This window comes from Mugil cephalus, chromosome 2 (assembly GCF_022458985.1).
Source record: "Mugil cephalus isolate CIBA_MC_2020 chromosome 2, CIBA_Mcephalus_1.1, whole genome shotgun sequence".
Taxonomy (NCBI): Eukaryota; Metazoa; Chordata; class Actinopteri; order Mugiliformes; family Mugilidae; genus Mugil; species Mugil cephalus.
In genome coordinates, this window is record NC_061771.1 from 20050139 (window position 1) to 20064008 (window position 13870).

At 43.7% G+C, this 13870-nt stretch overlaps 1 protein-coding gene across 2 annotated transcripts in view; it reads left to right on the forward strand.

Annotated features, from left to right (window-relative positions):
• Positions 1–13870, forward strand: part of LOC125004304 (protein sidekick-1-like) — a 243981-nt gene that overhangs the window by 175752 nt on the left and 54359 nt on the right. For both annotated transcript variants that reach the window (XM_047578816.1, XM_047578817.1), the window contains 2 exons: positions 7034–7174; positions 9803–9984. In XM_047578816.1, the coding sequence (XP_047434772.1) occupies positions 7034–7174; positions 9803–9984 (323 nt within the window). The remainder of the gene's footprint in view (positions 1–7033; positions 7175–9802; positions 9985–13870) is intronic.

Consider the following 13870-nt stretch of genomic DNA (forward strand, 5'->3'; position numbering starts at 1 on the left):
CTGCATAGAGTGAAAGAGGGTTAGAGGAGGTGCAGGCCTCTTAACAATTTTTCCCCTGAGTGCACACACACACCATATCTCTGACACACCATTCAACAGATGTGGCGGTGAATAATAAAGAGCAGACCACACACACACGCATGTGTGTGAGTGAAGAGACTCATCATAGGGTGATGCCAGTTGTGGTGTTGCCAGTTGGACTCGGCAACAACAGCAAGTGTGAATGCTGTCCTCTCACATTCACACATGTAGATTACTGTCCTCTTTCACTTTACTTCTATACACTCTCCTGCTCTCATTTTTTCCGAGCAGAATCTTCTTGCCTAATCCTCCTTTTCGGCTTGTTTGTCATTGCTTCCCTCTCTTCTTCCTCCCCCTCCTGCATTCACGAGTGCTTGTGTCCAGCAGCCATTCTGCCGCGCGGTGCAACGCCGGTCGTTAGAGGCCGTGGAGAATAGACTGGATTGATCCTCCTTAAATGGAAGACTGGCAGACAGACAAGTCATCACTGGTCAGTGTATCAGAGCAGATGGATGAGTCTCTTCTTCGGCGTTCATCTCGCGCGTAACCACACACACACACACACACACACACACACACACACACACACACAACCAACACACACACACACACACACACACACACACACACACACACATACTTTCCTGTTCACCGGCTGGATGTTTTCCTGGATAGGACGTGCACAAGAGCAGATGCCGAGGTGCGTGCCGCACATAACACACGGAGAGAGTGAAGCAGGGAAAAAATTGTGATGCGGACGCTCTGAGATGAGAAGGATGACAAAACGCAGTAATGTGGGCAGAGTGAGGGAATGGGACAGAAGTGGAATCTTGTAATACCGATGACAAAAAGCCCATATTAAAGTTTGACCTTCCAGCTGCTTCTACAGTAGAGATCGACCGATATATATCGACCGGCTGATACATCAGGCCGATATTTGCCTATTTTACTCGTATCTGCGAGTCGATGCTGCGTCCGAATCGCAGATGTGTTCCCCGAAAAAACTGTAGTTTATCGAGTGGCCACTCCAAAAGGGAGCAAATCCTCATCGACGCCCATGTTAAAAAACCCAACTCAACTTATCTCATCTTCTACTACCACTTATCCTCACTGGGGTCGTGGGGGTTGCTGGAGTCTATCCCAGCTGTCATTGGGCGTGAGGCTGGGTACATCCTGGACAGGTCACCAGTCTATTGCAGGGCCAACACAGAGACAAACAATCATTCACAATCACACTCACACCTAGGGTCAATTCAGAGTCACCAATTAACCTAACGAGCATGTCTTTGGAGGTGGGAGGAAACTGGAGTACCTGGAGAAAACCCACACAGACACAGGGAGAGCATGCAAACTCTACCCAGAAAGACCGGGGCTAGACTAAAAAGCCCAACTTTACAGCAATATTAAACATGTTTACAACCTGGTACAAAAAAAAACAAAAAGCAATTTTGGTCTCAGTAGTTTATTTCACTATGACAACTGTACAGTCAGACAGTGCGTTTACATGCAGACCTTAATCGAGCTATGCTCAAAATTCGACTTTCTGACTAGTCCTTGTCCCAGTTTACATGCAGCGCAAGAAAATCGAAGAACTGTTCTCCTCTTCCACACTAGGTGGCGACACGTGTCTTTTCAGTGGGTTAATACCACGTTAATACGGCCCGATTTCCGGGTTGACCTATTACGTGATATAATAAACAAGAGTCGTTCATGCGGCAGACCGGCATTTCAAACAACAACCAGACGGATAATAGTAATTTTTTAATCTTGTACGTAATGTTCGCACTACTTCTGGTGCAGGTAAGATCCGCGCTATCCCTCAGACGGCTCCGTTTCTCTTCTTATTCTGCTACGCCCGGCTTTCTTGGACGTGTTTGTTCCGGGGGCACACGCCAGCGCAGCTGTTGTGGAGCATGCAACTCCGTGAAAACTCCGATTCCAATCGCATTATCTGGTTGTTTCAATCGGACAACGAGAACTCCGATTTTAATCGGAGTACCGCGTTTACATGCACTTAAGTTCTCCTCTTATAGTCCGATTAAGGCAATAATTAGTTTTTTCACGTGCATGTAAACGCACTGAGTGCTGGAGACACTGCGGACCCATGCAGCCCATACATTGCCCCTCCCCAACTAGCAGAGTGCGTGCAGCTGGAAGATGCCGCTCTTTGTCTGTTTATATTGTATGGATAAGAGTGTTAAATGTTCTTTGAGTTCAATGAATGTTTTTGGTAAAATTGAGACTTCTATAATTTCTTATCATTGCATAATTGTATCTTGCAAATGGAGGGAGAAAAGCAGTATCAGCTGCAAATATCGGCTCAGAAACATCGGCAGCCTGTATCGGCCAGGCTAATCTCGGCCCTAAAATATCCATATCGGTCTATCTCTATTCTACACCCTCATATTGTGTTCTCATCCTGATCCTTTCGCATAACAAACATTTTTTTTTGTTTCTTGCGAGAGCTCAAGTGCACTGTAGAGATAAGGAGCCGTGTGAGAGATGGACACCAATTATAAGCACATGAATGAAATACGATGAAAGCTGAAAAACGTCTAAATTCAAACTCGAAATGGAATCTCTCGCTCGCACAATCTGCCGCGTTACTCACACACAGACTTACTCATGCATGACCCGCGCTCACACTATTACCATCTTTAAAGAGGAAGCATTAGCAGAGGGAAGAGAAATTATACATACATTTCTTGGAACTCCAGGCTTCATCAGCACTTTAAAGCATCTGTCTCAATTGTTTTTTTCTGTTTGTTTGTTTTTTTTTTTCCCTCTGATTTCCAGCTGTTCAGTCGGAACAAAAACACATAAAACTTTACCTCTGAATATGTGATTGAATACTCCTCTAATGTGCTTGTGTTTTTCTTCCACACATATACACAGACGCATTAGGAGATTTATGAGGAGACTAAGATTCAAAGGAGATTTGTCATCACACATTGAACAAACTGAGTGTGCACACTGTATCTGTATTAAACTGCATTTTTTATGCTATAACAGAAACACTGAATGCTTTTTTCTAAACGTTTCTTTTCCAGCAAAGTCCACGGGGAAAATGTAACCAGAAATAAGATAAAAGCTCGGCCCTTTCTCATGTACCCTATCCATATATGCCGCGTTAGCATTAGTCGCCATATTAGTCTACAGCTCAGTTAAACATAGATCATTTAGTTACCAGTAATGAGCGTGGAAATGCCTGACACGTGCCATGAATACTGAACCATTAGAGCATCCTTTAAACGAACTACACATAGGGGTTATCTCTTCACTGTTTCTAGCACCGTAGAGAAACAATTTTACAATTTTACATGTCTCCAATCCTTTGCAGGGCCTCCACAAAACCTCAATAAACAAAATTTTTCAATAATGACGACATCAGATTTTTCGCTCTCCGTTGGTGTTGTTTAATTAACCTACAACATAGGAGGTTTACTTTTATTTTCATGGAGCTGAATAAATGAGCGTCGCCGCCGTGCGCTCCAAGTGATCTTTACTGTCGCGACAGATGTTAAAATGAAACTAAAAGAGGCGTAAAGCAGATAATGATCTGTCTGTTGGAATTCACTTCAAAGCGCCTTCATTCGTGTTGTAATGCAAATTTTAGATTCAATGCAAGTGAATTTTAACACGAAACGAAACCTTACATTTCCCCTTATACTTAAATTTTGCGACTAAAAATATTTTGATACACCAATCTGGCATAAAATTATGACCATCTGAGGGTGTCCTGTGGTGTCTGGAAACAGAATGTTGTTAGTCAAGGGTCTTTGGGTCCTATTGGTTGAGGGGAGGGGCCTCTGTGGATCGTCCCACAGGTACTTGATGAGTGTGCTGTTCATAACATCCACATGAATGCCAGGTGCAATGCCAGCAGAACGCTGCATCATCACAAGATGATCAATGCTACTCACTTCTTCTGGTTTTAATGTCGTGGCTGATCGTTGTATGTTCATGAATAGGATGCACGAGGCCACCGTGGCTCTCTGGGTACGGTGGGTTGTCCTTGATACTTGAACACGTTGAAGTGTCCTTGAGCAAGACACTGAAACCCGAGTTGCTGACACATCGTGACACAAACTCTAGAGTCTGTGAATGGGTGAGAAGACGTGTCATTGTGCACTTTGATTAGAAATATGAAGATAAGTGCTTTATAAATACGAGAGCATTTGCCATTTAGCTTAAGAGAGTCATTGATGTTGAAGTCATGAGCAATGAACGTCAGTAGGAACTGCTCTGTAATTAATTTTCTCTCATAACTCCCTTGTTAACTGCTAGATAACCTTTTATCAGATATACATAGTTGTTTAATGAATATTTTTTTACTTATTACTCACATTTTTCCTGTACTAAATTGTACCGTCTTCTGTAATCTATCAATTACTATGTGAAGGCAGCATTAATTATCTTAAACTTACATAGTTTTGCATCAAATTACCGCATGTAATGTTGTCTTTGGACTGAAATGAAAGGCACATATGTAGTAACAGACGTGTGCTGAAGCTGGTTTTGGTTCTTCTCCATTTGTGCGTCTTTTATCCCGAGGCACAACATTTGAAAGAGACAAGAATTAAAGTGTCAAACAAGACCAAAATAAGCTCATCCGTCCTGCTACTTGCATCCAGTCACATCACACCTGCTCATTTCCCTCCTTGTCTTTGTCGTTGCGTTCCCGCTCCCCTCTGTTCACTCTGTTCCTGAATGTCCCTGTTGTGCGTGGATAGGGGCAGACTTAACATCCCAGTAACACAATTACATTTGAGTGTCGGCGCGGACGTGGATTTAGAGAGAGCCAGCCAGCGGGCGTTGAACTGTGGCAAATGACATAGATAGAAACTTTGCCTAATTCCCGCAGCAGAGCGACTCACAAAACACGCCACACGCACACAAACTTTTACTCACACACTAGGAAAGATGTGCGTTTCCTGCCGAAAGCATCCTCTTTTAGTTAATGGCGAGGGACGGAGAAAGTGTGTCACCCAAGTTCTAGGCTGCATTCGTTTTGTTAGGTTGCAGAACGTGCAGCGATATTCTATTATCATGTGGGTTGATGTGTAGTTTTGCGTTGGGGAGGGTGGGGTGGTGGGTTCACACTGTAAAGTTAATCTCCTGCGCGGAGCGGATGTCCTCATCCTGAACCCACTGTATGAAATATTTACCCGTAAATGGTTGGGAGGGAATTAAGGCAATTTACAAGGAGTGAATCCTGCTATTGAGTTTAAGCGCGTCGCTTGTGCGTTTGTGTGTTTTATTCGCAGTCAAACGGTGAAAGGCGCCCGTCCGTCCTGCGCCGTATGGATGCGTGGGTGTGTTTGCTCGCTGTGGGTTTGCATATGTGTATTAATGTGCATCATCAATTTCAGTTAAAAGCAGCGGCATAGTTGAGGATTATATACACCCCATTTCCAGACAGCTACCCGAATGCCCATCGCATTCACACAAGGCCCATTAGCATCTGTGTGCGCGTGTGTGTGTGTGTGTGCGTGAATGCCTGCAGCACCTGGTGTCTGACTGTGCCTAACCTAATGGAAGTAAAGCACAGCTGTAAAACCACTGGCCTGTGCTATATATCCGCTTGTGCGAGTCTCGAGCTAATAGCTTTCACACAAACACACACGCGCGCAGAGATGTGCGTCCACATTTATAGACTCTGCGCAGATTCAACTCACAAATACAGAGAGTCATACCACGGCTAATGGTTCTATAGCTTATAGAAAATTATTCAGGGGGAGACGGGGCGAAGAGGGGAAGAAGGTAAATCTCCAGACATAATCCACGGAAGGGAAAAGACCATCGGATGCGGAGGCGGTCTGTCTTAAGCTGGGAGAAATTTGTTTGTGCGCGCGTGCGTGTGTGTGTGTGTGAGCACATATGGCTCTGATTATGTTTGCTGAGCTGCTTACAGTGAAGCCAGAGGCTGACCAGCTCAGCCAGTGTGCTTTACCAACCATGAGAGGGGCGTGAGCTTTAATCACGAGTCGGACCGAGGGACGGGGGCCGGGAAGGTGGAGGGAAGGAGATGAGTAAAAGATGGAAGGATGAAATAATTGAGGCCAAAGGACGTGTTGGATGAGAGGTGAAAGTTTGCAGAATCGGGAGGAAAAATGGAGGAGCGGTTCAAGATGCCAACGGAGAGAAGATGGGGAGGGGGAGGTTTGGAAAGGGGGGGGGGGGGGGGGGGGGGGGGGAAGGGAGCGGGGAATTACACTGTCTCACTGGAAATAAAAAGACAAGCTCTTTGCGCTCGTTCGCTGCTAATACTGATTTAACTATCTCTTGCCGTCACACTGTATAGCTGGTCTGCTGGGGAGGGAGGGGCGAGAGTGCCTGAATGGATATAAAAGAAACATAAGTAGGAAAATACCAGCTTGTTAAACTGAGAAAAGTAAAAAAAACAATAATCTGCTTCACGAAGACAGAAAAAAAACCGCGTCTGTTCTGAATAAAACATGGTTCGACGCGTTCACGGACGCTCTCACATACGTTGCTTTAAGCGAACCGGCCTCGGCTCGATCATTCCCGGGAGAGATCCTCCGGCGCGCCGCGTGTGATGCGTTAAACGCTTCCAGCGGCCGCGGTTTGTTTGAAACAAATGAACAGTATAGCCGGAGATGAAAAACAAATGTATTAAATGAAATTGGAAGATACACCAGGAGACAAGCAGTGAGACATGTGAGCGCGGGATTCAATAAGAATTCATCAGCGCTGCTTAAGCTGCAAAACGCTCCGTCCCATGTATCTCCACAGACAAACACAATAATTTATTTGCAGACAATCAAAGAGCCGGAGAGGGAAGACGGAGCTGCCGCGAGGAGTGTATTGCCATAAACGTCCGTTTTGAGTTTCTTACCTGATTAACTGTCCCTGTTCTGACTGTGTGATAAGTGATGGGCTGGACGCACGTCCTCAGGAATACTAATACTCTCATTACAAGATTCCTAACGCACATATAATCAAAACATTTTTCTGTCTCTGTCTTTCCTTTTCTCTCTTTCTGTGGCAGGTTGATGCTAAGGGAGGAGGCACCCAGTGCCCCCCCTAAAAACATCGTGGCCAGTGGGCGCACAAACCAGTCCATCATGGTCCAGTGGCAGCCCCCCCCAGAACCCCAGCTCAACGGAGTCCTCCGAGGATACGTACTCAGGTGAACACGCTAACAAACCTTTATGGCTTCAGTAGAATGGACGGACGCACACACAGACTTTCTCCATTCGTTTTTATGTCTGGTTTCATCAGGTAGTAGCGCAGGAACTTGTGTGTGGTTGCAGACATTTGCTGATATTGTTTAGTTACCTTCTTGTAAGCTAAACATCGCTAATGCATCACTTAGATCAGTGGCTCCCAACCTTTTTTCTTATTTATATCTAAGAAAAGTCCCACCCCTTTTAGTTATTATCGTTTTTTACTATTTTTAAGTCCTCTGTTTGCTGTTAGGATAGTTTCGCCTGTGTGAGGATGTGTTAGCTTTATCTCTACTAGCTTCACAAATTTACTCTCCATCTTTCCAACAAGTGACCTCAAAGAAAAAAACGCCGGCTTATATCATGAATTTACGAAAGCTCCGAAAGTCTATATTCCAACTCGGAAAAATTTAAGACTTCCGATATCATAGCGTCCACATTATTAACTCGCAGAAGAAAAAAATAAGTTTGGTGTACTGTCACCGTCTGCTGAATATTAAAATATGTGCAGCAGCTATTTTTTTTTATCTTATTTTATTGTGGAAGCAGTAATTTATGAGTTTGACAGCTCAGAGGTCATTTTTTCCCAAGTTGCCTTGAATGCAGCATCACGCCCACATGAGTGGGGAAACTTTAAGCCCTGCATGTTGTTCATGTAGAGAGGCTGGTGAAACAGGTGAAAAGTGATGGTCAGCAAACGGTGCAATGAGGAAAGTATGGATAGATTTCAACTTCTATTATCTGTTTTTAGTGGTGATCATGATTTCTTTTTTTTTTTTTTTTTTGATCCATGTCAGAAGAGAAACGACACGGTGTCTGTGCTGTATGTGGTATTAGAAAACTTCCAGCCTGGAGTGAAACAAATGCGCCTTTATCTCACAGACACCGACACATCAGATATCTTTATATGAGTGTGAATCCGTCAGTTTTGTCACAGTTTCACATAATCCAGGAGATAATCAGCCACTGAAACGCTGTTTGATATGTGCTGCTTCTGCTTTATCATAAAGCCCTGTTTTTTTTTTTTAATTTATCCTTGTGCACTAATTGGAAGATTATGTGAATAAGACGTTACCTTGTTATTCGCATCCAAAGACTTTTTACTTTGTTGATCAAACCGTGTTAAATTCATTTCAAGCGTTTTGATGTAAGGTTGTTCTTCTTATCTTCCCTGTTACCAATGTTTGATGGCCAAACAGAAGAATCACCTTTGAGTCCAGAAACTGATTGGTTTTATTATAGTCATGTCCTAATATTTTTTGGATTGAGCTGAACTGGATTGAACTAATGAATGTTAGTATGGAAATGTAACTTAATTTTTGTAATTAAGTATAACACATGTAGGAAGGACCCCTCTTTCCATCTCTCTAACTCCACTTTCCGACAAAAATACGTACAAACATCCGCAGAGACCGCTCCCCTTTTGTCTCGTCCTTGTCCCTTTTTGATGTCTGCTTAAATTGTGACACACTGTGTGTAATCAAATTGTCTACATCTGCTGCACACGGTATTTGCATGTAATTGCAGTAGTAGTTATCAGGTCTTTATCCTCCTTCAGTGCCCCCACTTCAGAAATCAGGTGAAAATAGAATCGCACACTCGTACATGGGACGGAGCTTCCATCTCCTCTCGCCTCGCCCATTTGTATTCTCCTTTCACCTCGCCCGTATCAGCTGGCAGATCTTCACTCTCTGCCTCCTATTTTCTCCCCGTGTACCTCCTCTGTCACTCCACCGACCCCCCCACCCCCACCCCCCTCCCAGTGTGAGTGTCAGATGGAGAGAGAGGAGCGAGGGGTTATCTCCTCTCCTCTGCAGAGAACCCTGTCAGCCCACTGACTCCCCCCCCACCCCACCCCTCCTTTCTCGCTTTGCGTGTCTTTGTTTGTGTGGGAGTGTGTTTCCGCATGTTACGCGTGTGTGTACACGGTGCGCATGCATGACGGGGCGCTGACTCAGCCGGTGAGCCGTTGGAATATTCAGTTACAGTGAATGGGCTCCGCATTAAAACGCTGACACAGGGATTATTACTCCATTCAGCTCCATCAGACAGGTACAATACCAAACTGATATTACACCTCCCCGTGTAGTTGGGTCATATATCCTCTTAAGTGGACATTTATATCACGCGCAGTAAAGCGAAGGTCTTGAAGGTGCACTATTCAGAGACGCCGTCCATACATTGACGGCTCTCAGTCTTCGGAGGGTTTTCTTTTGGCTTCCCACCAACTGAAAAACTCTCAAACACAGTCCTGCTGCATTTTAAACAGCCAATAAAGGATTCTTGCGGGTATGTGAAATTTTTTTATTAATTCTGAAAATGGGTGTTCAGGGACATACATAACATGCACGCGCTGGTATATTACATCACATTCTATGAAGCTATCTGCAAAGCAATTTCCAGGCTGGAGATGTGTATGTGCGCGCGCGTCACATTTACTCTTTATATTATTTTGTTCAAAGTGGCCGCTTAATAATACTTACACGCTCTGTGAAATATGTGTCTGTGTATTTTGATTCATAGCAGTTTACCTTACCTGTAATTTATTTTTCTCACTTTTCCTGTGTGTGTGTGTTTGTGTTTCCGTGTAGGTACCGTCTGGCAGGGCTGCCGGGGGACTATCAGGAGAAGAACATCAGCAGCCCAGAGACCAACTACTGTCTGCTCAAAGATCTGATCATCTGGACCCAGTACCAGATCCAGGTGGCTGCCTACACAGGGGCCGGCCTGGGCGTCTACAGCAGCCCCGTCACTGAGTACACGCTGCAGGGAGGTGAGCCAAAATGCAAAAAAAAAAAAAAGATGGACGTCGCCACGGTGATGTCACTCATTCGTTTGGGAAGAAAAATGCAGCGGCTTCATGTAAATGTTTCTAGAGAGAAGCTGATTGTTCTTAATTAGGATTCTGTTTTAGCCAGAAATATTTTCGACCTAACAACCGTCACCGGTACGTAAAGGGCCGTTTTCAATAATGGCTCCGTGCACATGCAGATGATGCTCATTAGGTATATTTATGTCAGGTATGTTAATGCTTACGGAAGTTGCATGGCCCCCCCTACTGTTGCACGTCTGAAATAAGGAAATGAACATTGGAACCTGTGTGTTATTTGAATAGCTGAATATTGAATGCAACATGAAAATATTAATGTATATTTACAAAAAGCACCGGGCCTAGTTTAATATAACACATATTGTAGGTAAGGGGTTCATCATTTGATTATTAAAATACTAGGATAAGAAAATAATATTTCCCATGCTCTTGTCTAATTAATAGAATATTCCCACCCACTCTGTCTGGGATCAGAATAAATGCAATAACTGCAATAAATACGTTGATAAATACGCTGCACTATAACTACCAAACCTCAGCTATAGATAGAAACATGCTGGTTGTAATCTATATGCGACAAATAGATTTTCATGCAGACTCATGTGTGCACAGAGACTTTGCGATAACAATGACATGGTTACTATCCTCCACCTACTGAAACGTTCTCAGTGGTGATCAGACGAGATCACAGGTACAAACAGTCACTATAAGGCCTCTCCGTAGCACGTAAGCCCATCCAGAGCCAGCAGTACAGACCTATGCTGAAGTTGCCCCCGAGGCATCCCCTCGCAGGCACACCAGCCTCAGTGAACAGGGAGGAGACCCTGGGGGCGACCCGGGACATGCTGGAGGGGTCACATCTCCCGCCTGGCCAGAGAGCTACTTGGAATTCTGCAGGATGAGCTGGAGGGAGTTCATGGGGAGATTATGATCTGCTCTATAAATATATAATATGACATATAATAGTGTGTTTATTGTACTAAACCTGGCTGCACAGAGGAACACACTCTCAACTCTCTCTCAAATGTAAATCAGTGAAGTGGTTCGCGGAACCGGGAAGAATGTAAGTGACGACTGTAAAGGGAGACGAGAGGAAGTGGTTGTGGGGGTAAATCTTCTTTAAACTTGTGCTCGTCCTGACTTTTATTCCACCGGTATATTATCATTATTAAAGATGGGCTCGGCCACGCACACACAAACACACACACATAGACACACACACACACACACACGCATGCACATAAAACTCGCAGTCATTATTACAAGAGTTCAGGACAGGTTTATAGACTCAGGAGAGAGAGTTAGGCTCATTAATTATTCTAATGTGGTTTAATGGGAGTGGCTGCAATGGATGGGACATTTCTCTTTCTCACTGTCTCTGAGAGGATGTGGTTGGACTCAGTGTTAGCCTCTGATAACGCTACTCTTCTCCAGCTCTCTCTCACAAGCAGCCTTATGTGCATACTAAGATTCCCCCAAAGGGCAGAGTTTAGTGTTTTATCTGGAGCTGGGAGCTGTGAGGGGTTAGAAGCCGGTCCCCAGGGCACAGTCAGCGAGGCAGGGAGGGAGAGAGCATCTTTAACATCAATTAATCTCCCGTCTCGCTTTCTGTCTTCTCATTCTTTGGCTCCCTTTCTTGCACCATCTAGTGTCATCCATTTTTCACTAGATTTTTGCTCTGGTCTCTTTCCACTCTATATACTGTGTGTGTTTGTGTGTGTGTGTGTGTGTGTTTGTGTTGTCTGTCCACTTTAGCTCAAATATATAAGATGTAAAGGGCATTCCCATCATGCAACAGTGCATTATCACTCAGTGGCTTTCTAGCATCGGCGTAAACCCCTTAGCGTTTAATCACCATGACATGTGCCGACACACACACACACACGCGCAAACACACAAGTGTTTGTATGGCTATCTCTGTGAGGACACTCATTCAGTGTGTTTACACGCACAGCTTAATGGAGCTATGCTCAAAATTCAACTTTCTGAACGTGGTACTTGTCCCAGTTTACATGCAACGGAGAAAATCGAATAACTGACAGGAACATGTTCTCCTCCTCCACACTAGGTGGCGATCTGTGTCTTGTCAGTGGGTTAGTACCATGTTGATCGGCCCACTTTCCGGTTGACCTATTAGTTAGCTGGTTGTTCTATTTCAAAGAACAACCAGCTGGATAATAGTTCAGCTTTTTGAATCTCGTAGGTAATGTGCGTACTACTTAAGGTGTAGGTAAGTTGCACGCTATCCCTCAGCTGGTTCTTGTACCGGTTCTGTTTATCTTCTTCTTCTGCGACCAGCTTTCTTAGATGTCCGATTAAGCATATACTTGCCGGAGATAATTGATTTCCAATCACTTTATCTCGGTGTCTTAATCAGATAAGGATAACATGTAAGTAACGTGTTTACAAGCACTTAAGTTGTCCAGTTAAAGTCAGATTAAGGCAATTATTAATTATTTTCACATGAATGTAAACATACTGACTGGCATAATGCATTCCCTAGCCCCTTACCTTAAACCCTAACCCTAACCATAACTGTTGTAACCTTTACCCTAGAGTCTTAACCCTCAAACAGCATTGTAAAGAAGTGAGGACCAACCAAAATGTCCTCACTTTGCACAAATCCTCAGTCCAATGGTGTAACTCTGCAATCCTCAGCTGTGCAAGAACACATACAAACACTGCGCGCTCAGGCTTCCCTCTTTTCCTTCTTGCCGTTTTATGTCCATGCATCTTTTACCCTCTCTCTAACTGACCAGCTGGTCCGACAGATTTCACATAACATAATGATCTACATGTGGAGAACTGCTCATACCCTCTCACACAGACGAATGGGGGTAAAAAAAAATAAGAAAAACAAACGCAAGAGACTTTGGTTCCATCTTGAAATGGATGAAGCAAAAAATATGTTCACTTTGCGAAAGCCGAACATGTTCAGCACTTGTTTACTTCCTAACAGCTTTCATTTTTTTTCATAGGGAACAAATAATCTACATTTCATAGGAAAGACTGCTGCAATGTACACGGTGTATTCCACCGCTTCCCGTCATATCTCTGCGCACTTCCTTCCTTCACCCTCTCTCTCTTTCTCTCTCAGTCTTAGGTGTATGATGAATGAATGCCTCAGCCAAGTACATACACGCTTCAAACAGACGTAAAAAAACATTACTATTCTGCTTAGTCTGACTGCATAGGCTTATCATTGATCTATTTATTGTGGAATCCTTGAACATATCTTAATATTTAAACATAAAATGACCCTGGTTTATTAAAGATTGTTATTTAAATAGTCTTGTTGGAAATGCAAAATGTATTCATTTTTAGACATATGCGACAACTTGCGTACAGTCACTGCAAACCAGATCCCCACTGGTGCTTCCCACTCAGTTTTTTTTCTTTATATATATATATATAATGATAATAAACAGTCTATCTATCTTGTGTGTGCTTGTGTACCTTCATCGTAAAATTAATTAGCCAGCGAAGTTCCAGTTTACCCCAAGGTGACATCCTGCTGTTGCTATGATATCAGGTTTCCCTTAGCTTGGACTGGACAAGTCTGCAGTGCAAAGTACAGACGGGCTCTGAAAGAAGACGCAAACTGTGTGGGCACTGTATTTGTCTCGTACACGACTGATCGAAACATCGAAACATCCAGTCACTGACATAACATTTAGACTAAATAGAGTCAATTCATTATTTTATTCTTTATGAGACACCATTAATGGTTCCGTATCCATTCCTAAGGTACTAAAAGGCAAAATACATAAATGCAAAATACTATACATTAGATTACATACCTTTGAGGAATTAGCTCATTTTGCAGCAA